This window comes from Phytophthora ramorum (assembly GCF_020800215.1).
Source record: "Phytophthora ramorum isolate Pr-102 chromosome Unknown Phyram_PR-102_s0007, whole genome shotgun sequence".
Classification (NCBI taxonomy): domain Eukaryota; phylum Oomycota; class Peronosporomycetes; order Peronosporales; family Peronosporaceae; genus Phytophthora; species Phytophthora ramorum.
Window position 1 is genome coordinate 2,116,822 of NW_027150653.1, and position 23,190 is coordinate 2,140,011.

The following is a 23,190-nucleotide window of genomic DNA, read 5'->3' on the forward strand; positions in this document are numbered from 1 at the left end:
GTGTGCAGTTGACGAGGTCAAGAAGCTTGAGCCGAACAAAATCTGTGCTTGGATGTGTTCAACCATGCTCCTTCTTCACAAATATTCCAGAGAAAACTACCACTGTCTTGCAGCAACCTCATGCTTTTCTATTCAATCAACTCAATTCCGTCAGCATGCTGACTGGTGTCTCTAAGTATCCCTTCCACTGGTTCGAGAAGCGAGCCATTGTCGCTCCGTCAATCACTCGGTGGTCGCCGCTCCACGACACGTTCATCAAACGCACAGGCTCAACGTTACCCTCCGCATCGTACCGGGGCAGTTTCTGGATCTGCCCAATGGCTCCGATGGCCACCTGGGGGACCATGAGAACGGGGCTCATGTACGTGCCACCAATGCTTCCGATGTTGGAGATTCTGTTCAAAACAACCAAGCCAAATGAGATTGGACTCGCGAAGTAACCGTCACATGAGAGCAAGATATGCATACGTACGAGAATGTGCCCCCCGTCAGATCGCTGGGTGTAAGTTTACCTGCCACCGCGAGTTGCTGGAGGCGGTTAAGGTCTTCAGCGATCTCCATGACGCTCTTCGACTGTAGAAAATAACGGGAACGGAATGAGCACCTGCACTCACAATCTATGCAGCAAATGTCTACGAAGTACATACCTCAACGTTCTTGACGTTTGGCACAATAAGGCCTGCGGGCGTGTCCATAGCCACCGAAATGTTGTGCGCGGCGACCAGCGTGAGCTCCGTCTCGCTTTCGTTAACGGTCGCGTTTAGCATGGGGTAATGCTTCAAAGCGAGCGATGCAGCCTTAATGATGAAAGGCATGAACGAAAGCTTCACACCGCGGGACTCGGCGAGCGGCTTCAGCTCCTTCCGGAGATCGTATAACGCATCCATTTGGATCTTCAGTAGCACAACAGCCAGAGTTACTGAGCAAAATGCACACCATTACCCACTCAAACACCACAAGGACCCTACCTCATCAGCATATCCAAAGTGGGGGATTTGCAGCGCTGCGTTCATTGACTTGACCATCATTTTCTGAATAGCTGTAATCAACAAATACATTCCACATCGATCGATTAGAACAAGCAAACGCAAACAACCCCGAGAAGGCACTTACGTGTCAACGGCACTACCGTGTCTTGCTGCAAGTACGTTGCATTGGGCCCATCCATTGCGGGGGACTGCACAGCAGCCGCGGTCTGACCCGTAGACGTGGCAGGCTTGGGCGGGTGCGCAGCCAGCACCTTGATGTACTGCAGCAGATCTCCCTTGAGGATGCGACCTTGAGGTCCCGTGCCTTCCACGTCGTGCAAGTCAATGTTGTGTTCTCTTGCCAGTCGACGCACTGATGGCGACGTCAACAGCTTTTCGTCGCTGTCCTGGCGACGAGCTGCAGCGACAGGAGCGGGCGTGGGCACGGGTGCAGCCTCCACTGGCGTAGGAACTGGTGCAGCAACAGTTACAGGCCCCTTAGCAACTGGCTTGCGAGGGATGGGGGGACCCGATGACGCCTTCTTCTTGCCGCCGCCCTGCACCGCCGCAGCTGTGGCGTCGTCCACGTCAATGTCGATGAGCGTGGAGCCCACCTTGGCCATGTCGCCCACCTCGTAGTGCACCTTGGTGATGACCCCGTCGTAGCGGCTCGTGATCTCCACTGTGGCCTTGTCGCTCTGCACTTCGCACACGTTCTGGAACTGCTTGACCTCGTCGCCGCTCTTGACGAACCACTGCAGCACCTCCACCTCAGCGATTCCTTCCCCGATGTCCGCCAGCTTGAACGGAACCTCGGGGAACGCGACTACGGCGCCGGCGTGGAAGCCGCGACGACTTGCAGCCAGTCGTTGGCCCAGACGCAGCAACGCGGAGCTCATGTGGACGCTTGGACTCGAATCGGGAAATGGCTCAATGTGCTCAAGCGGCGGCCCAATGTTGCAGTGGCTTGACGTCGGTAGAGACTAGGGTTAGTAGCCTAGGATTGGGCGGGAGGGGCGACATCTTTGATTGTCATCACTACGTTGAAGCGGCGAAAAAGTGGCGGTGTCATCTTAGAGCTGTACATGCACTAGCAACGCCATTGCTCCTCTCTAGCCGTTCATTCCCCCTTTTTCCTGCTTCCCAAAGCCCCCTTTATCAAGCCAAAAGATGACTCAAGACGGCGCGCTCTTTCTGGGTCTGGACTGCTCCACGCAGAGCATGTCGGCCGTGGTTGTGGACGCCCGTGGCCAGGTGGTGTACGAGAGCTCCTTCCGCTTCGACGAGCGCTTCCCGCAGTACGGCACGGACAACGGCGTGTTGCGCGAGCAGGAGAACGAGGTGGTGATCCCCTCGCTCATGTTCATCGAGTCGCTGGACGCCGTCATGCAAGACCTGGCCGAGAGTCCGGTGGACACGGCCAAGATCAAGAGCGTCAGCGGGAGTGCGCAGCAGCACGCGTCCGTCTTCTGGAGCAAGGGATTCTCGCTGCGTGACTGCTTAGACGCTGCCGCAGAGTCTGGCGATACCTTGGTGGAGGCTATGAAGCAGCAGCAGTCTGCATTCTGCCTGCCCAACGGTCCGAGTTGGATGGACAGCTCGACGACACGCTACTGCTCGGAGCTGGAGGCTGCCGTTGGCGGAGCTGATCGTGTCGCCGAGATCAGCGGGTCCCGAGCGTACGAACGCTTCACGGGCAACCAAGTCGCCAAACGGATCCACGAGGACCCCGAGTTCCTGGAAAAGTGCGGCCGGATCGCTCTGGTCTCGTCAATGTTGACGTCGTTGCTCTGTGGTGACTACACTCCTATCGACGACAGCGATGGATCGGGCATGAACCTGCTAGATGTGCGCCAAAGGGTGTGGTCACCAGAGCTCGTGAAGGCTACGGCAAAGTACAGCAGCTCTGCCAACGCACCGGAGAAGTTGGAGGAAGCGTTGGGCTCGAAGGTTTCGCGAGCGTACTCGTCGGTGGGTGCTATCCACGCCTACTTCCAGGAGAAGTACGGCTTTGTCGCTGCTTGCAAGGTGATCCCATTCTCTGGTGACAATCCGTGCACGCTCGCCGGCATCGGCCTCTCTCAGCCCGGCGACGTTGGCGTTTCACTTGGCACGTCCAGCACGCTGTTTGCGGTGGTGCCCACGGAGGCCGCCCGATTCTCCGGCAAGGAAGGACACTTCTTCTGTAACCCTATTGACCCGAACACTGTCATGGCCATGATCTGCTTCAAGAACGGTGCGCTCACTCGCCAAGAAGTCCGAGATCGTCGCGCTGGTGCGTCGTGGGAAAAGTTTGAAGAACTGATGAATTCCACGAAGGCTGGCAACGGAGGCACCACAGCATTCTACTACCAGGACCCGGAAATCACCCCGTCGACACTCAAAGCAGGCGTTGTCGGCTTTGACGCCAACGGTGCCCGCACTGACATCTCGCTTGCACCTGCAGAGGTGGAAGTGCGTGCAGTGGTGGAAAGCCAATTCCTTTCGCTGCGTTTGCACGCGGAGAGACTCGGAGTGAACAAACCGCAGCGTCTGATCGTGGTTGGCGGTGCCTCCGCGAACCAGTGCATGCTGCAAGTGCTGGCGAACGTGTTCAATGCGCCCGTGTACCGCCTCACCTGCGCTTCCAACTCGGCCGCACTGGGTGGAGCCTTCCGTGCCCGCCACGGGTTTGCTTGTGCTGGCAATGCGTCCGGATATGTTCCATTTGACGTGAATGACAGCCTCGACTTCTCGTTAAGTGCCACGCCCGTCGACCAGGACGCCAAGACGTACACGAGCGAGATCCCGCGCTTCGAAGGTCTGGAAAGCCAAGCCGTCAGTCTGCTCAGCTGAACTGCCTGCAGGGCTGTTCAAAGTGAGCTGTCCCCTTTTCATGTGCAGCGTACATGTATCAACAAGTAACAAGGAATCAATGGTTTCAAATGATCGCCATCACCAAGTTCCACCACCACAGTTTAGTATCGCAGAGGTCATCCCTCCGCGTGAGCCGCATTTCTTTCAGTACATGGCCTTCAACGTCTCCGAAATTCAAGTACTTCATCAAAACGTTTGCTATGATGCATATGAAAGGTCAAAAAAAGGTCTAATCAGGTTCAAGCACCAGAGGCAACAGTCTTCGAATAGCTCCTTTTAGCCATCGCCAATGTCTCTGCTGTCTTCCTCCCGCCGTGTCTTGACGCGCCGTCTGCGCCATGCAACACTGCTGCGTGCACTTCATGTCGCCCCGCCGCTCGCCCAAGCACAAGAGGAAGAGGACGACGCGTTGCCTGTGCTCGAAACGGCGCAGATGAACATGTTCACGGCCATCAACGACGCCATGCGCGTGGCAATGGAGACGGACCCGTCGGCCGTGCTCTTCGGCGAGGACGTGGCCTTTGGTGGAGTCTTCCGCTGCTCCGTGGACCTCCGCGAGAAGTTCGGCAACGACCGCGTCTTCAACTCGCCGCTGTGCGAACAAGCCATCGCTGGTTTCGCCATCGGCTACGCGTCCACGGGCCGCACGGCCATCGCCGAGATCCAATTCGCCGACTACATTTTCCCGGCCTTTGACCAGATCGTGAATGAGGCAGCCAAGTTTCGCTACCGGTCGGGCAACGAATTCGACTGCGGGAAGCTCACGTTCCGTGCACCGTACGGCGCTGTGGGCCACGGAGGACACTACCACTCGCAGTCGCCGGAGGCGTACTTCGCACACACGCCCGGGCTCAAGGTGGTGGTGCCACGCAACCCCGTGGCAGCTAAGGGATTGCTATTGGCGTCTATCCGCGACCCCAACCCAGTGCTCTTCCTGGAACCCAAGGCTCTCTATCGCGCTTCAGTCGCAGAGGTGCGATGTGTTTTTTCATGCGAAGAAGTTGTCTTTGCTGACTATTGATGCTTGGTGATGCCTAGGTGCCAGTTGGGGAGTATGTACAGAACTTGAGTGAGGCTGAGATTGTGCGACGAGGCTCGGACGTCACGGTGGTCGGCTGGGGAGCGCAGATGCGGGTGCTGGAGGAAGCCTGTGGCTATGCTGAGGATCTTGGGATCAGCTGCGAACTCATTGACTTGCAGACGATCTTCCCTTGGGACGCGGACACAATTGAGCACTCGGTACGCAAAACTGGACGGCTAGTCGTCAGTCATGAAGCTCCGGTAAGTTTCTGATGAATGGGTTTGTTGTGTTGACGTCATGCTAACGAGTAAATGCATTTGCAGAAATCCGGGGGCTTTGCCGCCGAAATCTCGTCTAGTATTCAGGAGCGGTGCTTCTTGAGCTTGGAAGCCCCCATTCAGCGCGTGTGCGGCTACGATACGCCTTTCCCGCTAGCGTATGAGTCGGTGAGTTCACGCTGTCTGACGGGTTTTGTATTGCAGAAAGATGAACTCACGTCTATGTCGTTTGATGAGCAGCACTATCTTCCGGACGCGCTGCGGAACTTCGAGGCGATCAAGAAAGTAGTGGATTACTAGGGCTCAGCTGCCAACACCTATGATTAACGATAACCTCGATTATTCACTCCACGTTTTCAACTTTATTATCGCAACCAGTCCATAACAACAGCTATTGTGCTTTCTGCGCTTCTGGTTGCAGCAAACTCTCGTAGTACTGGCAGAACAGCTGCGTCTGTGTGAACTCGTCCAAATAATCCTCGTACATGCTGTTGCGCACCTCCTTGGCAACCTCTTCCTGCAAACGATCGTAAAAGCTCTGACCTCCTGATTATGGTAGCGCATAAGTTAGCCGGTATCGCACAATTCAATCCGCAGTGGCACGAATCATTTACCTGAGATTGATGATGCTAGGTCTTGAGAAGAAATGTCAAAACCAAGGTCTCGCAGGAAAATCTCCGCCTCTTGCATCGTTAGTGTGATGATCGTGTCTTGCTCGTCTGTCAGCTCGTACCAAGGCTTCCCTGTGGGATACAGAGCACAAAAGCGTTCTTTGGCTTTGCGGAGAAGGCGGCAAAGTTCCACGCCATTGGGAATCGATGTCGGACCCAAATGCTTCGTCACAGCCGGCACCGCGATACGGTCCTTATCGACGCCGTAAAAGCAGACGTCGGGCCACTCGGATGTGTCTTCGAGCGAGTGACAACCTACGAGAAACGGTACGGGGGAGTGCAGGAAATCCAGGAGACCTGACGGCAACAAGGGGATATACGTCGACTGCCACTGGAATGGAGCAAGCAGAAGTAGAAGCGCCGTGCACACTGCTGACACCTTGGCGGGGCTATCACTCATGATCACAACCTGCTTCTCAAGGAGCAAGTAGGCCATAATCTCTACCACTTTGTCAGGTGTCAAAAAGCGTAGCACGACACCAACAGACCATCGATCAGAGTGGCGTTTCGGGAACTGGTAGCTGAAATCGAACATCGGAAATCGCGCTGTCGACCAATGCCCCGGATCATTAATCTTGATCCGACGTGCTCGGTGTAAAATCTGTAACAAGCAGTCAGCAACAATACAGGTTAGTAAATACTCATGGGTATGACAGTATGCAAAGCAACGCACGTCGATGCCAGAGGGTGATAAGCACCGACGATGGTTTGGCCGCTTGGAACTTGTCGAAGACGTTTGCTCTGTAGACCTTGGTCTGCGAAAGCGCAGTCGCATCGGTCGATCCCCTTTATCCAACAGTGCCATCGTTTGTTCGAAGGTCATTGAGGCTACAAGACAAACCAAAAGCATTTCGATCATGAAAAAATATTACAATGTCATAAGCAAATACTTCAGCCTCACGTACCCGTTGAGATGCTGTCAACCGCCTCCAGAATGTCGCCAACTTTCACGCGCTCGTATTCTTTTGGTTGCCTTGAGTCAATCGTTCTTACCATGGGTTTGTCCACGATCAACTCGTTTGCAGAATTGTAAGTGCCAATGTCGTCAGTGCTAAGGCTTTTTCTCAGTTGGCTTGGTTGCTTTCTCGTCTCCTTGCTGCTGCCATCAGTTTTGCTGCCGCTCACGCTAGCATCTTCACTTAACACGACACGCCGTTCTACCGGAGAAACGGTCAGTTTTGTTGCTACTGAAGTCAAACTCTGGTGGCCGGCTTCCGAATCAGCCTGCCGATCTCGAGCGCGAGGATTTTCCTCGTGAAAAATCGTGAATTCTATCGCCAAATCAAGCAGTGGTCTTAAAATGATCTCGAACTGCTCGTCCTCTCTGGCTTTGTCCCCCGGATCCTCTGAAGTAGCAGTAGATGAGAGCCTCTGTTGCTCAAGCTCATTCTCTATGATATGGCGGAGTAGCTACGATGAACGATCAGCCCAGTGGCATCAGTAGAACCACCACAGCGTGACCAATAATGCATGGAAGCAGTGAAAAGTAAATCAAACTCACCGCGAAATGGAAGCGATAAAACGGGAATTTGCTCGTGAAGCAGTAACACACCGGCGCTATCTTGCTTGTCATGGTCATTCGGCTTCCTTTGTTAGATGGCGATGCGTTTCCACCAAACCAGCTCGGAGTCCAGTTAGAACGAGGGCTCTTCGGTGCTGCACTGCTCGCCACTGAGATGTCTGCCGCTGCTACTTCCCTCATGATTGCAACACAAAAGCCGTATAATACTTCTCCTTTCGCACCTGTAAGGCGAAAGGTGTAGCCCGTAGACTCGGGTGCTTGCTTGATATGTTTCTGAAGTGGCTCGATCTCGGTGAACCACTTGGACACTGCCACGCCTAGAACGGATGCCGCTTGGTCGGGAGTGCACATCGTCAGAGGCACGCCTCTCGGAAAGCAAAAATCCGCGACAGACTCATCTGGAGGATCGTTTATTCGCTAGCCCAGCAAAATGAACGAATATTAGCACTAATAGCATCCACATCAACGGTGCATAACTCACGTACGTTTGGAAAATCATACAAGAGTTTGGGTTTCCAGTAACCTGCAAGACCTGAAGGTTGATGTTGCCGCTCCGTCTCACTGAGAGCCATTCCAGTCACGAAAAAGCGTTCAAAGATGTGCTCTTTCTTGAGGTGCATGGAAAACATGATTGAGCGTGCCACGTTTTGCAGTTTGTTCGGATGCGCTCGTGCATGCCAAAGATCGCGTGATGACGGTTTAGCATACATAATGCGGTACATGAGCTGTTGCTGCTGCGAGTGCTCATTATCAACACCATTTTTGCCATCCATTAGTCGCTGCGACGACCCGCCAAACGCTTCCAACGCAGAACCGGTAGTCGACGACCGACTCACTCGCCCAGGAATTCCCGAGCCTGAATTCAAATGATACAGGAGCGATTGTCGGTCTCGCAGCTCCAGTGCCAATGACGCATTGATCCGCTGGCTAATTCTGTGTTTCATCTCGGGCTTTTCATCTTCTGATTCTGCAACAACTTCTGACTCATGTCGTGTGGCCTCTTCAAGAGAAGGCGGCGTCCCCGGTGCCTGCTCATCGGAATCATCACTGTCCTCTTCACTAGAGTCGTCGTCAAAGTCAAAAGACGACAACGTCGGGCTCAGTAGATTGGCCGTGTGGTCTGGACTGCTGCTCACAACAAGAAAATGCCGAAGAAGTGCTCAAAAATCACCAAATTTTGCTCAGAGCTTCCTCAACCGCATTGCAACCAACCTGAATATTGAGGAAGTTCTCTCTCTCGTGGCAGTGCCGGCAGGATCACTATCCCCGTCCGGGTGGCGCTCGGTGCGCACCACGAGGTCCAGAAGGTCCCTCGCCGTCTTCTGCCGCCGTCTCTTCTCCACCAAGTACTTCTCCTTCCACTTCTGTGCCTCATACTGCGCCAGCGCCAGCTCATTCTGACCGGAACACGCACAAAAATCAGCAAAAGACTTCACAGCAACTAAATGCGATCTTCTTCGGTAGGGAAGCGGTTTACGAGGCTGCAATTGGGGCCCTAGAGCCCCAGCACATACACAGCAACAGTCAGCGCACCTGCAGCTGCTCGAACTTCTCCTGCCACGCGTCACCGACCGCGCTCTCCTCGCTAAAGCGAGAGCTCATCGGACTCCTCGGAATCTGAAACCTTATGTAAGACAATCAGTTAAGGAGCGTATTTGAGTGCTCTTAAAAACTGTTGTGGACTGCAGGAAACACTGACAGAGTCAGCAACGCAACGAACACAGGTGCTGAGCGGCAAAAAAAGCCACTCGGGGGTTCTCCTCAACCTTTCTTCAGACACAGCCCCCCTCCTTCTCATATCCGTGGCGATCAACCAGTATCACAACAAAAAACAATATGCACTTCAACTTCAACATTCCCTGTTACAAAAAGCAAATAAAAACCCAAGCAACCCCTGTTGTCTGCTCTCTTTCCTACTCAATAATCAAAAATCACCACCTCCATGTCGCGCAATATCGCTACATAATGGCACAATTGCCCTCGCTCGATTTGTCCTGGGCTTCTTCGGCAACCTCCATGTCGGTGTCCTGATCGGGCGCCGTCGCACCGCCTGCTTTCAGGTTCTGTTCCATCTGCAGAATAGACAACGAAAGCTACAATGTTAGGAACGTAACTCCATGCAGAAGCAAAAAACAGAGACGAAGTCGCAGCGTACCAGTTCTTTCGTGAAAAGGAAGGAGCTGCCCACCGAGAACTTATCGCCGTTGTCGTACTGCATCAAATACATTCCGTTCTCCAGCTGCTTCAGTGCGACGCCACGGATGAACTGTGTGCAATTCTCGCCAACAGGTATCTTTGAGTACAGGGTCGACCCCACATCAAACTCATAGGGCGGCTTTTGTGGTTCGGGAGTCTCAGTCGCTCCTCTCGTCTCATCGCTACACGCTGGAGACTGGGTCCGCGCATTCCTGCTCTGATCTTTCTCCGCTCTTGGAGAGTTGGAATCACTCTTAGCATCGGTGGGTGCGACAATCGCCGATATTGCCGTTCGGTACGGTGTGACCGCTTCCGCATGGCTGTTTGTAAATGTTGGTAGTGTAAACGCCGGGATAACCTCGTCAATCGCATTCGCTGTAATGAGCACAGGAACCGCAGGCTGTTGCGGTGGTTGCTGTGGTGGCTCAACAGCCACAACACCGCCTGCAGCCGCCTCGATTGTCGCCACAAACTTCTTCATGACATCTCGCATGGGTCCACTCAGCTGAAGCCACAACGCCTTGAACTCACGAATTAACACAAGGCGCACTGATGCCGGGAGTACAGCATCCTTTTGTTTCCATAGCTGCTCCTGGCCTTCCGCTATTTCCATGATCACTTGCATTGAGCTCTGCGTGACACCTATGAATTCGCGAATCCGCTTCTCAATATCCCCCTTCTTGATTGGCGCAGAGTCACCAAAGTACTCATTGTGAGCTTCCAGGGCCTTTTCCTGCTCTTGCAACTCCTCTTTCGCCTTAGATTGCTGGATGGAATGGAATTCATAGTATTTGAACAGTGCGCGTGCAAGCATCGGGATGTAGCCTTCCAACGCTGGTGTTGCGCGGGCCTCCGAGTCCATTCGTGCCTTCTCGAGGCACTTGGAAGAGGTCCTAAGCGCTTCCTCACGCCGCTTACGAACCTTACGGAACAAAATATTCAGATTCTGGTGGAACGTCAGCGCATAATTGGCGACCATTAATTCACGTGCAAATTTGTCCACGCGCTCTTCGCTATCGCTTCGAGAGCTCCACAGCGCCTGAACCTCGTCGTCGTCTCGTTTCCAGACTTCAACGACCGATTGCAGACTGGCCGATGCTTCTGTTTCGCCGTCGGCAAGAAGCTCCTCGTGGCGCTTGCGAACAAAATCTAAGATTCGCTGGGATCGATTTTCCTTCGTCTGCTTGGCGTCTAGCAGTGAGCGCTCCGCCGCCTTCACTTCACGGGTGCTTCCTTCCGCCAATGAAGCCAACTTCTGGCTCAACGTTTCGAGTGACATCTGCACCTTAGTCTTCTCTTCGCTTATCGTGCTGTTTGACTGCCTAAACCAGCCCAACCGATCCATGTAAGCCTTGCAGGCCGAGGACATACACTCAATAGCGTTCTTGGCAGTATTGGCACGCGCAAATGCACTCAATTCAGCTGCCTGGTTCTCTGCTAAAACCACGGCCGCTACCTCTTCATCTTTCTTCAACAGGACTTCATCCTTTGGCGAGCATGCCACCACTTCTTCAGCATTGGGCACAACAGGCGGAAGACTAGCTGCCACTTCAATTGTCAAAGCTGCTCCGCGTGTCTGGATGTCTTGGGCATTCTGCGTCTCCACAAACTTTACCCACCTGGCCAGCGCATCCACCGTCAGATTCAATTGCATCGCCAGCTCCAGCACCTCCGGAACCTGCAGACTCTGCCACACTTTGGTCACCCACTCAGGATTGCGCAGCGGCTGACGAGCAGCCACTCGGTCCTCCACTGTCTGCTGCAGGATCTGCTGCGCTCTCGCACAGTCCGCAGCAGTCGGCGCCGCCTCCGCATCCTGCTGTGTCTCTGGCGTCGTGTCTTTCTCCTCCTCCTTCTCTTCCTCGTCCAGCAGCACGAAGCTCAGGTCCTTGCGCCTCTTGCTAGGCGCCACGTTGTCGTCCACAGACGACTGGCTCATGCGCCGCTTCTCTCGATCCGGCGTCGCCATGCTGGTGGCGGCTGGCGCAGACGCAGACGCAGGGGTCGCAATGGAGCACTGGTGGCGGCGACTGGCTTTGATATACTCGTAGGCATCTTCCGTGCGGTTGTCGCATGCGCGCAGCGCTGCCACCAGCTCTTGACTGGACAACGGCGGCTCGAACTCGTACATTGCCAATACGCGGAGCTGCTCTAACTCGCGCAAGCTCGGTGTGTCACGAGGCTTCCCCCAGTGCTCGCCCGTTCCCATATTCGAGCTTTTTTCTGCAGAATATGACCGCACGCACCCAACACAAAAATTCGGGTTGTATTGCAACAGTTTGACTTACAAAGTGAAAGAGATCTAAAAATGACAATACGCGGGTATACTTTGAAATATGACGGCTAGTACGAGGCGTCTTCATCCTCGTCGTCTTCTTTCTCGAGTTGATGGGAGATGACGGCTGCTACACCCCACTTGCCGTCGAGGGGATCTTTCTCCAGCTGCAGTATAGTATACTGACCCAGCCGCAAGGAACCTGCAACCACAACGTCGGGTCACACATTCGCTAGTCACAAGGTCTCAGATGTCATCAGCGTGAACGCACCTGGATAGATCAACGGGAGCTGCGCGTGCGGATGCTGGTCGCTGCCGCCAATAATTTCAACCGCGCGAGGCTCCTCTTGCTTATTGGACTGCAGCATAGGCAGCAGACCAGCGAAGAAGGAGTTCTCCACCGCAGGCAGCCGAGTCTTGACCGCCGAGTCACGCAGCACCAGTACCATGTCGCGGTCTTGCATTGGATTCTTGCCGTCATTCACCAACCTGTCAGCAACCAGGAACCAGACCAAGCACCTTTAGTTCACCCAACCACCGCTCTCAGGACGAGTCGGTCGTACTTGAAATATCGTGCTTCGCCCATGACCGTCACGCCTTCAATAAGTTGCTCTTCTCGGCAGTACACGTTTGAAGAATACTGTGTCAGCGACGGCGTCGACGCGGCGATGTTGCGCGTCGTGGGCGGGTCGTTCTGCTCAGTCAAAGCGTATCAGTCAGCTCTGGCTGCAAGCCCCACCATTGCCAACTGACAGAGACGCACGTCGTCTGGGATGTACAGCACACGGCAAATGATCATCTCCAGCCGCGAAATGAGCGCCATCATGTCTCCTTCGGCCGCCGACACGGCCTCGAGCGCCTCGTACGCGTGTGGCCCGCGCTTGGCCACCAGGCCGCCCGTGACCAGCACGGCATCTACGTCGCAGTCTTCAGAGCTCACTAGCTCCTCGCACAGCTGGTTCACGCGCGGGGTCTGTCCCTCAAGGTCGCTCAACAACAGCACCTTGAGCTTGTTCGCGTCGCTGCGCATGGTCGTCGGTTTGATTATGAGCAAAATCGTCACCATCTTAAAGTTGAGCGAGTCTTACGTTGCGTCAACTTGCTAGGTTTGGTGCAACGTAAGATTCGCGCAACTTCAAGATGTTGGCAATTTTGCGGCAACGCATGCCATCATGCAAGGTTCTCACTGGGTGCTTTGCTGCTGCAACATGCAAGCGCTGGTGACGAAACGAGATAATTTCTCAGCTCGTGCCTCGTGATCTTTGATCGACGTCGAGTCGAGTCGAGCATGGCGTGCGTTCGTATGGCAGATAGCCTCGACACCAATGCCGGAAAGCTACATCGTCAAAGCCAGAATACATCTGCGGTCGACGGGTTGGCACTGCACCTTCCAGGACGGAAAGTTGGCGAGCAGAGACTCGTCGGTTTGCCGCCAGGACACCAATTGCCGCACGTCTACAGCGGCAGCGACGATAAATGAACTTGGTCAAACAGATACGATCTTCGTATTGGCGACACTTGTATTTAGAAACCACCTTTCAACTGCAGCAGCGACAACGGTTTTGCTGTTCAACGTCATTGCAGCGCGGAAAAACGTTCGGACGTGGCAGAACGGCGGCACCGCCGTATACTCCGGATAAATGCAAATTACCTTATGTTTAGTATGTTCAATACCATATCAGCCGGTAAATGTACTTCCTACTATACGCTGCCGCCGTTAGTGCCCGGGTTGCGGCTTCGTCGGAAATGGGATGGGCGGCAAGAACCGGGAAGGGGCACGCGGCCCACACTCCATTCGAGAGCGCCCACTTTCGCTTCCCTCGTCCGCGTGCGAGCGCTCTTCCTGCCGGCCATGAACGCCGCGCAGTATCTGCTGGACCGCATGCGCACGTGCAAGGGGCTGACTGAGATCGGTGACAAGAAGGCGCCCGGCTGCTTCTCGTCCGTGGGCAGCGCTACGCACTCGTTCCACGGGGACGACGCCGTCGGCTTCGGGCCCAGCTACATGGTGGTGGCGGACGGCGTGTCCGGCACCATGAAGGCGTCAGGCGTGCTAGCTCGCATGCTGGTGGCTGAGACGCTCACGTCGCTGTCCAAGCTGCGCAAGCGCTCGCGGGAGGAGCCGCCCTGCGCCGAGGACTTCGGCCGCAGCATGCAGGCGGCCACCAAGAGCGCGCGTAAGCTCGCCAAACGCAAAGGCCGCCTCGACTCGACCATCTCGGCTGTTTTCTTTGACGAGACCTCGCGGCAGATGTTCGTGTACACGATCGGCGACTGCAAGTGCGTCGTCTTCCGCGGCGGCGCACTCGTATTTGAGAGCGACTCCATCGTCTACGACTTTAACGTGCCGGCCGTGGTGTCCAGCAACCAGGCCATCAATTACGCCACAGAGGTGCAGGTGCAGACATTCGAGTACGAGACTGGAGACGTGTGCTTGCTGTTCTCGGACGGCGTGCACGACAACTTGTTCGTAGACGACATCGCATCGTGCGTCGGCTCGGCTGAGATCTCGTCGTCGGCTCGATCGAAGAGCGGCGCGGCCGAGGAGATGGCGCGCAGGACAGTACAACGCGCCAAGGATACTTTCACATGCAACACACAGTACATCCCGTTCGCCGTCTCCGCCGCGGGCTTCTGCCTCGAGGCGTTGTCGGAGCTCGAGGCCAACAAGACTGTGGATGCCGAGGAGTTCGAGCGATTCCGACGGAAGTGCGAGACCATCCCTTCTCTGGACGTGAAGCGCGCGACCTTTAGCAAGGAGCAACGTGTCCGCCAGTTAGCTTTCTACAGCGCGTCCAACCTGCTTGCCTTTGCGCACAAGAAGCAGGGCAAGCGCGACGACATTTCCGTGTGCGCAGCCATACTCGCGTGAGCATGTTCCATTGGCAGACATCCCAACACCACGCAGTCTGGTACCCACCGCACACATACAGACCAAACCACACCAGCTATAGTATGACTAAAATATATATTAGCCGTAGTAAATTCTTCTAAAAGAGCAAGCACTTGACAATGAGTTCTCAACGTCTCTGCCTTCAAGGCAACTTGACCATGTCGACCACCGCATAGAACAAATGGGTACGTTAGTCCCAAAAATGGTACCCATAAACCTACTTTTGCTCGTAGCCAGTGATACTCAGCATTCCTCTATCAGCAGCAGCAATGGGCAAGCGATCGCACAACGGACGAGGCGGTGGCCGCGGCAACAAGAAGCCGCGCGCCGTCGGCAAGACGGAGGACTGGCGTGCCGACAAGTTCGCGGATTGGGTGTACGAGAACGACAACTTCAATGCGTACTACAAGGCGCAGAACATCGTGCCGGACGCGGATTGGGACGCCTTCAAAAAGGCGCTGGCCACGCCGCTGCCCACGACCTTCCGCATCAACAGCTCCTGCCCGTTCGCTGACCGGTGAGTTGCCTGCCATCTGCAGCTGAAGTTGTTGTGAATTAGAGTTCTAACGAAGTTTTGGCGAATGTCTTGGCAGCATTCGCGAACATATTGAACAGGATTTCAAGTTCGATGGCCTCGTGGTAGACGACGAGCCCGTGGAGCCCATTAGTCCCATGCCCTGGTACCCTGACAGCCGCGGCTTCACGTGGTCGGTGGAGCGTCGGCGTGTGCGCAAGCTGCCGATCCTGAAGGAGTTCCAGTCGTGGCTCGTGGAGCTTTCGAACAGTGGCAGCATCACTCGCCAGGAGGCGGTGAGCATGATCCCGCCCCTTGTGCTGGGCGTGGAGCCGCACCACAAGGTGCTGGACATGTGCGCTGCCCCTGGCTCCAAGACGTCGCAGTTGCTCGAGTCGCTGCACTCGCAGGAGTTCGCAACAGGCAAGACCCCCACCGGTGTCGTAGTGGCCAATGACGTGGACCTCAAGCGTGCTTACATGCTCGTGCACCAGTCGAAGCGTATCAGCTCGCCTGCTCTGCTGGTCACGTGCCACGAAGCCCAAAACATCCCGTTCCTCGGCAAGGACGGAACAGAAAAAGAGGGGGTGTTCGACCGCGTTTTGTGCGATGCGCCGTGCAGTGGTGATGGTACCCTGCGCAAGAACCCGCTTATCTGGAAGAACTGGAGTGCGAAGAACGGAATTGCTTTGCACCCGCTGCAGCTGCAAATTGCCAAGCGCGGCGCGGCGTTGCTCAAGGTTGGCGGTAACATGTGCTACTCGACATGCACGTTCAACCCGCTGGAGAACGAGGCTGTGGTGGCCGACCTGCTGCGTTGGAGCAAAGGGTCGCTGGAACTTGTGGACGTGTCGAACACGCTACCGCTGCTAAAGCGCCGTCCTGGCATCAGTACTTGGAAGGTGCTGGACTCGACGCTGACAGAATACACGTCTTTCGATGACTACGTTGTGAAGAACACGGAGGAGAAGAAGAAGGACAAGATTCGGGCCACCATGTTCCCACCAACGGCGGAAGAGGCTGACACCCTTCACCTGGACAGATGCATGCGCTGCTTGCCCCAAGATGAGAACACGGGCGGGTTTTTTATCTGCTTGCTGAAGAAGGTGGCTCCGACTCCGGATGATAAGGAAGAAGTGGAGGCGACTGTCAAGGCTGAGTCCACGATTAAATCTGAAGAGCCAACGGTAAAAACCGAAAAGGAGGAATCGGCTCCAAAGGGAGATGCAGCACCTTCGAGTGATGCCACTGCTAGCGACATCAAGGTTGAACCTGTGGAGCAGAAGACTGCACCTGATGAGGCTAAGCCTCGGAGAAACCGCCGCGATGATCGTCGCAACAATAAGGGTGAGGTCTACGTGGCTTTCAGTGCCGACAACTGGTCCAACGTGCGCGAGTACTACGATGTGAGCCCTACCTTCTCGGCTGCGCAGCTTATCACACGATCAGAGGACGCAAAATCCGTCACTTTTGTGACTGAGAGCATCACGATGGCTCTGCTGGAAGAGATGAAGCGCAAGAAGCTCAAGGTCGTTTATGCTGGACTGAAGATGTTTGAGCGCAACGAGACCAAGGAGGGTGGCAAGGTTTACCGCGTGTGCCAGGCTGGTCTGCCGCATATCCTGCCTTTCATGAACCAACGCAAGGCCAAGGTGTCTACGAAGGACTTTCAGATGATGCTGGAGAGGCTTGGTGACCTACTGGATTTCGACGAGTTTGAGCTGGCTTCTCGCAAGTACTTTGAAGATGCTCCAATCGGTAGCATTGTCTGCTCTCTTAACCGTCCCGGACAGTCGGCTATCGAGTACGTATTGGCACCTGCATTAAAAGTTTCAACTTGAAACTCGCGTGTTGCTTGCCGAGGGTGTCGTTGCTTAACTAACAGTTTTTTTATTATTCACAGGACGAAGGTGATGAACGTGGTCGTGTGGCGAGGACGTAACTCTATTAACATGATGGCTGCCAAGGCGGATGTGGCCGTGCTGCTGGGAACGATGAAAGAGATGAAGATCTACAACCCGGCTGTGCACGAGGCTGTACTGGAGGCCAAGAAGGTGAAGGATGAGGAGCGAGCTGCCCGTGACGAGAAAAAGGAGGAGGAGGTTGAGAAGCCGGAGGAAAAGGAGGCTGAGGCTGATGCTACACCGGCCGTCTAAGACGGATAGGTCAAGGAACCACCCTCTCTTACTTCAAGCGGGTCGAAGTTCCCGGAGAGATAGATCGTGCTCCAACAACTTCATGGCTGAAATTCATGCGACCAACTAGCACATATGTCACATGTAAACTTTCTTTGATGAAGCTTTGATACTAACGGTTTGATATTACCAGCATTGTTCCCTGCTAATTTTGACAGCTCCTTTTGGTGCGAATGGTGAGCAGGAATAGCCATGGTGCTCACCCGCCGTCTTCCTTCCGCAGTTTATTTCTGCTCAAGTCTCACACGAGATCGATATCTCCATCTTGAGGGCGTTGGGTGCACTGAAGAAACAGAGCAAGTGCAGTCGGGCTGCTATCGACATGGAGCGGAACGCAACTTCATCAGCCGAGATGATCAGATTGCCCGATCACCTTGATACGCCGACGTTCACATGGTACGATGTTTACACTTCTGTACTTTTGATCAGCAATTCTAACTTCGTACGTGTCGGTTGATGCAGTGAGGTGTGTAAAATCTCGGTGCGCTCTGCGCAGAAGCTCATGGACCACGTGAACTTCTCGCCGCTTCATCAAGCTTCACTTGGCTTGGGCAAGAGCTCAAAAGCCGGTGATGGGGCAAAGTTTGCGGGACAAATGAGGCGACTGCTGTACGATGGTTCCAAACTGTTTTGGCGTGTGAATGAGACGCTGGATCTGTGCATCTACGAAGACGTTGCAGCGAACTGCGTCACCATTCGTGCTTTCACGCAGAAGCCGCCCCAGTCTTTGGAAAGCGACTCGAAAAAATGCTCAGAAGACGGGATCCAATCGTTGGAGTTAGATTTGCGCCGAGTGCGTCAGACGCTGGGCCTTGAAGCGGCGCCCAAGGCACCAGGCCTTCACGGAAGAATGGTGTATCCTCCGAGCAACACGATGGCAAGCACAAAGATGAAGTCGACAACGGAGCCAGCAACACCGGAACACGCAGGCGAGTTGATCACGAAATATTTGCTTGCGCGACTTCAGGCTCGTCGTGATTCGCACGACCGCGTGCATCTCATCCTGCAGCAGCTAAACGACGATGACGTGGATCCGGCCGACCTGGTGCTGATCTCTTCTGGAGGCTCGCAAGCAATGCCTACTGATCTCGCAATCCGACGCCGCCACACTATTGACGATGTCAAGGAGGCTCAAAAAGAGGTTTCTGTTGCAGCCGCGAGACTCAAGGACGCGCGCATGAAGGCTGAAGAGCTGTCCAACCTGGCTCGAATGACCCTAGATGCATTTTCGAGCAACCATGGATCCAATGACCCCCACGAGAAGCGGATGATCGCCCGCAACCAAGCCAATGTTGCTGCTTTGGCATCTACCGCGTCGAACACTATCCTGGGCATGAGCGGAAATGTCCGACGCTTTACTGTTATGGGGAGCAAGCCTGCATCTGCGTGGATGCGCGCGTACGATCGTGTCGCGCTCCAAAATGCCGTGGAGCGCAGCAAAGACGTGATTGAGCACCTGCCTCAGTACGATGACAGAATGGGCCCAATTGATGAGGCCAAGTAGGGGAGTTAACCTGGTAATTTGACAACATGCATGCTTGAGCCTTGAAGAAACAGCAGTGCGTAAACCTGGGCTGTTGGGTACTGCTAAGCTTAAGGATAAACTTAACCACTTGGAGCGTGATGGTTTTGAACGAAGTTAAACGAGTGAAATTGGAACGAGGTTATGATTGAAGATTCTTACGCGGGTCTTCCCAGGTTGTGACGCGGTTGATATGGTCAACAAAGAATAATCGGCCCTTGGCGTCCGTCTTCTCCTCCCAGCCGACTGGTAACGGGGCTGTACTTGCTGTATCTGCTTCTGGATTCATTGGAGACACATCCGTTGCAGCGTCCTCTTTCTGTTGGCAGATATACCGAAGGAGCGCTTCGCAATACAAGTCTCGAGCTTCTTGGTTGGAAAAGTCCAGTCTTGCTGTGGACTTCCACGGCATTGCATCATGCTCACTACGAGGTGTCTCCGAAGGCAGCCTTTTCGCCATGGTTAGGACGTTAGGAGGCTTGGGACTGGTTTCACGCAGCAAAGTACATTCAACAAGGAGTGTTAGTGTTTCCTCCTTCATCATGGAAATATGTGCTGCAAGCTTTGGAGAACACTTACTCACGAATCCGAATCGAGGTACCTGGCGAGATATTTTGGGTCCTCGGGTGCATTGCAGGAAAGTTAGTTGTCGCGGTAGTTGCGTGGAGTCGATCGCTTTCCTAGTGTGGCAGGCACCAAACAATGAGCTCGACGCATAGTCAAGAAGAGAGCACTGTTTCCAAACTTGACGCGTACTCGGTTGTGGTAGTCGGTGATCCGGCGATTCATATGCGCGATTCGGACTTCGTGGGCGGATCGCTCCTCGCGCATTCGTCTTGCAAACGTGCTTAGTGTTTCACTTCGCGTCTTCCTAGAAAAGGAGCCAACAAAACGTATCAGTTTCAATTTTCCTTCATGATAGACGGAATCACTTACGTTGGACTGCCATCCTGGAGCTCATCGACTGTGAATCGACGGGAATCAAAAGCGTCAGCGCTGGATCAATCACAATTCCAGCAACCGCCATACCTTTCTCGCCGCAGTCGACTCCTGCAGCCGTATACGCTACCACGTGCTTGAAGCGCCGAAGTTCTGCCTGCGTCTGGAATCTGCCTCCAGCATTGCGTTCATCGAAAGCGCAGAAGCCTGCGTGCGTGGCGCGGTTCATCACGGAAAATGTAGTGCACGCTCAAAATCTGAAACGAGCTGCTCGGGTCTGCTCTGTTGTATAAAGGATGTCGACGTGGATGTGAACGGCAGGATAAGACTTCTGCCGAGCTATTGTAAACCATCTCGCCATCGTCCCCGCTTGCCATATCCGGATCCCACTAAAAATACGAGCTCACGGCTGATGTCTGTTTGGCTTGCAAGATAACCACACAAAGTTGCCTAAAGGGAACGCTAACGCCGTCTTGAAAATGCCAACACGAAGCCAAGTGAGCCATCATGTTAACCACAGCCGCGGCAAAAGAAACGATCATGCAGTCGCGATGGGTCTGGAGAATCCATTCGATCTAGCGTTGTATACTCCCACGTACATGCGGCGAGACCCATCAGCTAAAATCTTTCAAGACGGCGACGATGCTTGGACTCGATTTCTTGCTGCTCGGCCCCTGATGTATCTGCCCGATCGATCTCCGGTCGCGGACGAAGATCCGATCAATCGCCACCGACGGATGTGGACACATCAAGAGCTCCAAGGCTTCGGGGATGTTGTAGAAGAGCGGACTCGAGTTCAACTGCTTGCACAAGAACGCACGCTGCGTCGTTGGCACCAGTCAGCAACGCATATCCAACGTTACTTCCGAGGTATGCACGACAGATTGTACGTGCTCCGACTTCGACGAGAACTGTTCGAGCACGCAGCCACATTAGAGAAAGCGATGGAGCTAGCGCGTGAACGACGGAGGCAGCGCAAATCTGCAGTCGCAATCCAGAGAGGTTATCGATGCCATCGCAAGCTCGTCAAACGACGCGAACGAGCTGCAATCATGCTGCAGGCCACAAGTAAGCGCTTCATGAATCGACTAAGGCGTTGGGAGGCTCGATTAACAATGCAACGCGCTGCTCGCTGCTTTCTCTGGAGACTGCGCTGGGGACGATACAGACAACACGTTAGAAAGATGCTCAATGCTGCAGCAAAACAGCAACAGCTCATCCTGACCACTGAAGCCTTTCGTCGGGTTAGACGAAATGTGCTGCTTCGACGCCAAGCAGATACGTGGGGTGCCCATCCGGAGCGTACTCAAATGTTGCTGCGGGCACGCAAACGGAAGCAACAAATACGAGCCTCCGCTGCTGTTGATGTTTTCCCTCTCCTTCGGGCCACTGCAAAATATCAAGACGTTATCGCAGCAAAAGATAAGCACAAGTCGTTAGAGCGTTCAAAACAACAGCTGCAGGCCTTACCTTCAATTTATCCTTGCAGTCGTGGCGAATAAACACAAATACGTGCAACACGTTCAGAACAATTCATTATCACGCACTCATAGGCTTAGTTAGATATCCTACGTTCACCACTCGTCACTTCCTGCGTCCAGACCAGTCAAACTCGGCAATTTATTCACCAGGCACGTAAGGTGCAATGCAGCTCGGTAAAATTCCCGACGCAGTTCCATCTCATGTGCCCGGTGGGCCAGAGCCCGATGCGCCTTCTTGGTATCGACAAACCTCGCTTGAACATGCGGGCTCGAGTAGAAAGCTTCATGGAAATCCCTCAGCTTACTCTCAGTCTCGCTAGGCGTACGGTCTTCTTGTTGGGCCTTCGTTCGACAGTGTGCTAAAATGTTCACCCACTCCTGTGCGATGTTCTCCTTCTCCCGATCGTTCATGGCCATGGCCTCATGTAGATCTTTAATATCGCGGGTGCAGTCGTTGCCCGTTGTCTCCAACCGCGATATAGTGGCGCTGATCGCGTTCTCTCTGTTCCCACCATCCGCCAATAGCTGAGCGATCCACGGTTCCATGAGCTGGCACACTCTCTGCATCGTCGTTGTCCGGTGACCCGCCATCTCCTCCTTAATCAAGAACGGCCCATGTCCCTGCATGGGAACAGTCTGTGCGAGGCTCAGTACCTTGCAGATGACAGCGACTAAGTCCTCACACGCACGAAGGCGCCGAGGATGGTCACGACAAAACGCCAGCAGCTTCGCTAGCTTGTTGCAGACGCCGTGTATCGCGAGCTTTACGCCCCTCGACTGTGGAATGCCCAGATCCTGCAGCAGTTTCGTTAGAATTGACCCATCTCTTCGCAGGTCGCGGTGCTCAGCCAGCAGCAGCAGTCGGTCGATCACCTCCGACCAGTGCAAAGGCCCCGAACGGTTGGTCCCTATCGTGTCCTCGTCCTCGTCACCGTCACTTTCGTCGTCGCTGCTTATGACAATAACCTCGTGGACAAGGAGAGGCTGCACTTCGTCTCCCCGAGAGCTTGCCGCCATCACTACAGCCTTCGCAGTAAGTGTCCGTATCCCGGAGTGGTGCCCGTTGACAATCACTTCAATGTCGCTATCGGTTTCAAGAGGGTTGAAGCGCCATCACTCTTCTCCATGTCGCATGTCACTCACGTGAGGTAACCGGACCGTGCGGCCGGTCCGTTGTGAACCGTCGAGCCAGTGGCCGCCTTCTTCCCCCTTTTTTCTGAGAGAAAACTTGCGAGAAACTCCCCATACATTCTCAAAGAAGAAGCCGCCCCAAGAAGCGCCCGGCCCTCTAAGTACAGCGAGCGAGTGGTTATTGCTCTTGTCGCTCCTGTCAGCCCGCGCCGCCTGTTTCCTTTGCATTCCGACTCGTCCCTCAGTCAGTCGACCGGCCGTCTGTCCGTCGCGTTACACGTCGTTCGCTGTCCGTCGCTGCGTGTCTCTGGCTTTCCGCTTCTCGGCGCAGTTTGCCCGTCGCTCTCAATTGCGACGACTCGCTGTCGGTTCCTGAACCCATTCACATCTGTCAGCACATTCGCTCAAGGTAAAGATCCCAGTCAATTGTAGTATAAGGTATAGAATGCTGCTGGTGTAGCATGAGGCACTCGCATTGCCGCCATTGCACATTTGCACCCACCACATGCACTCGCATCTCTTGGTCGCTGCCTCCCCCGCCCTCCCTGGGCTCCTCGAAATCGATGCGGCCCATGCTGCTTCAACTTGAGTGATAGAGAGGTCTTCCTCGTGACATTTGTGGTTGATTCACGCCCGAAGGTGGTGCAATGACTGAGGCTTCGTGCCTGTCGAGCTCACCCAAGGAGGGATAAGATCTTCTGATGGGAGGGGAGACGTCGAGTGATGTG

General features: G+C 54.5%; 11 protein-coding genes across 11 annotated transcripts; 5 read left to right on the top strand and 6 right to left on the bottom strand.

The window, feature by feature from the left end:
• Positions 1-136: 136 nt before the first annotated feature.
• Positions 137-1,867, bottom strand: KRP23_8679 (Lipoamide acyltransferase component of branched-chain alpha-keto acid dehydrogenase complex, mitochondrial; the record flags this gene model as incomplete). Its single annotated transcript, XM_067894149.1, has 5 exons — positions 137-395; positions 473-573; positions 648-893; positions 969-1,039; positions 1,114-1,867. 5 exons carry the CDS (start codon positions 1,865-1,867, stop codon positions 137-139), a joined length of 1,431 nt encoding a protein of 476 aa, XP_067743611.1.
• Positions 1,868-2,138: 271 nt separating this feature from the next.
• KRP23_8680 (Xylulose kinase) lies at positions 2,139-3,803 on the top strand (the record flags this gene model as incomplete). Its single annotated transcript, XM_067894150.1, has 1 exon — positions 2,139-3,803. The coding sequence occupies one exon, from the start codon at positions 2,139-2,141 to the stop codon at positions 3,801-3,803; it is 1,665 nt and encodes a 554-aa protein (XP_067743612.1).
• A 310-nt stretch (positions 3,804-4,113) lies between these two features.
• On the top strand, positions 4,114-5,423 carry KRP23_8681 (2-oxoisovalerate dehydrogenase subunit beta, mitochondrial; the record flags this gene model as incomplete). The annotated part of the gene is made up of 4 exons (XM_067894151.1): positions 4,114-4,797; positions 4,863-5,105; positions 5,169-5,291; positions 5,364-5,423. 4 exons carry the CDS (start codon positions 4,114-4,116, stop codon positions 5,421-5,423), a joined length of 1,110 nt encoding a protein of 369 aa, XP_067743613.1.
• Positions 5,424-5,514: 91 nt separating this feature from the next.
• KRP23_8682 (DENN domain-containing protein Crag) lies at positions 5,515-8,918 on the bottom strand (the record flags this gene model as incomplete). The annotated part of the gene is made up of 8 exons (XM_067894153.1): positions 5,515-5,669; positions 5,738-6,395; positions 6,468-6,622; positions 6,700-7,204; positions 7,296-7,733; positions 7,802-8,444; positions 8,529-8,713; positions 8,850-8,918. 8 exons carry the CDS (start codon positions 8,916-8,918, stop codon positions 5,515-5,517), a joined length of 2,808 nt encoding a protein of 935 aa, XP_067743614.1.
• Positions 8,919-9,274: 356 nt separating this feature from the next.
• KRP23_8683 (uncharacterized protein) lies at positions 9,275-11,721 on the bottom strand (the record flags this gene model as incomplete). The annotated part of the gene is made up of 2 exons (XM_067894154.1): positions 9,275-9,388; positions 9,472-11,721. 2 exons carry the CDS (start codon positions 11,719-11,721, stop codon positions 9,275-9,277), a joined length of 2,364 nt encoding a protein of 787 aa, XP_067743615.1.
• Positions 11,722-11,855: 134 nt separating this feature from the next.
• Positions 11,856-12,817, bottom strand: KRP23_8684 (uncharacterized protein; the record flags this gene model as incomplete). The annotated part of the gene is made up of 4 exons (XM_067894155.1): positions 11,856-11,989; positions 12,059-12,276; positions 12,351-12,481; positions 12,551-12,817. 4 exons carry the CDS (start codon positions 12,815-12,817, stop codon positions 11,856-11,858), a joined length of 750 nt encoding a protein of 249 aa, XP_067743616.1.
• Positions 12,818-13,639: 822 nt separating this feature from the next.
• On the top strand, positions 13,640-14,659 carry KRP23_8685 (putative protein phosphatase 2C 80; the record flags this gene model as incomplete). Its single annotated transcript, XM_067894156.1, has 1 exon — positions 13,640-14,659. The coding sequence occupies one exon, from the start codon at positions 13,640-13,642 to the stop codon at positions 14,657-14,659; it is 1,020 nt and encodes a 339-aa protein (XP_067743617.1).
• A 290-nt stretch (positions 14,660-14,949) lies between these two features.
• Positions 14,950-17,350, top strand: KRP23_8686 (RNA cytosine-C(5)-methyltransferase NSUN2; the record flags this gene model as incomplete). Its single annotated transcript, XM_067894157.1, has 3 exons — positions 14,950-15,197; positions 15,274-16,998; positions 17,098-17,350. The coding sequence occupies 3 exons, from the start codon at positions 14,950-14,952 to the stop codon at positions 17,348-17,350; spliced, it is 2,226 nt and encodes a 741-aa protein (XP_067743618.1).
• A 391-nt stretch (positions 17,351-17,741) lies between these two features.
• On the top strand, positions 17,742-18,893 carry KRP23_8687 (uncharacterized protein; the record flags this gene model as incomplete). The annotated part of the gene is made up of 2 exons (XM_067894158.1): positions 17,742-17,785; positions 17,852-18,893. The coding sequence occupies 2 exons, from the start codon at positions 17,742-17,744 to the stop codon at positions 18,891-18,893; spliced, it is 1,086 nt and encodes a 361-aa protein (XP_067743619.1).
• Positions 18,894-19,053: 160 nt separating this feature from the next.
• On the bottom strand, positions 19,054-20,079 carry KRP23_8688 (E3 ubiquitin-protein ligase Su(dx); the record flags this gene model as incomplete). Its single annotated transcript, XM_067894159.1, has 5 exons — positions 19,054-19,396; positions 19,491-19,591; positions 19,668-19,782; positions 19,848-19,875; positions 19,941-20,079. The coding sequence occupies 5 exons, from the start codon at positions 20,077-20,079 to the stop codon at positions 19,054-19,056; spliced, it is 726 nt and encodes a 241-aa protein (XP_067743620.1).
• Positions 20,080-21,424: 1,345 nt separating this feature from the next.
• KRP23_8689 (uncharacterized protein) lies at positions 21,425-22,348 on the bottom strand (the record flags this gene model as incomplete). Its single annotated transcript, XM_067894160.1, has 1 exon — positions 21,425-22,348. One exon carries the CDS (start codon positions 22,346-22,348, stop codon positions 21,425-21,427), a length of 924 nt encoding a protein of 307 aa, XP_067743621.1.
• Positions 22,349-23,190: the final 842 nt, after the last annotated feature.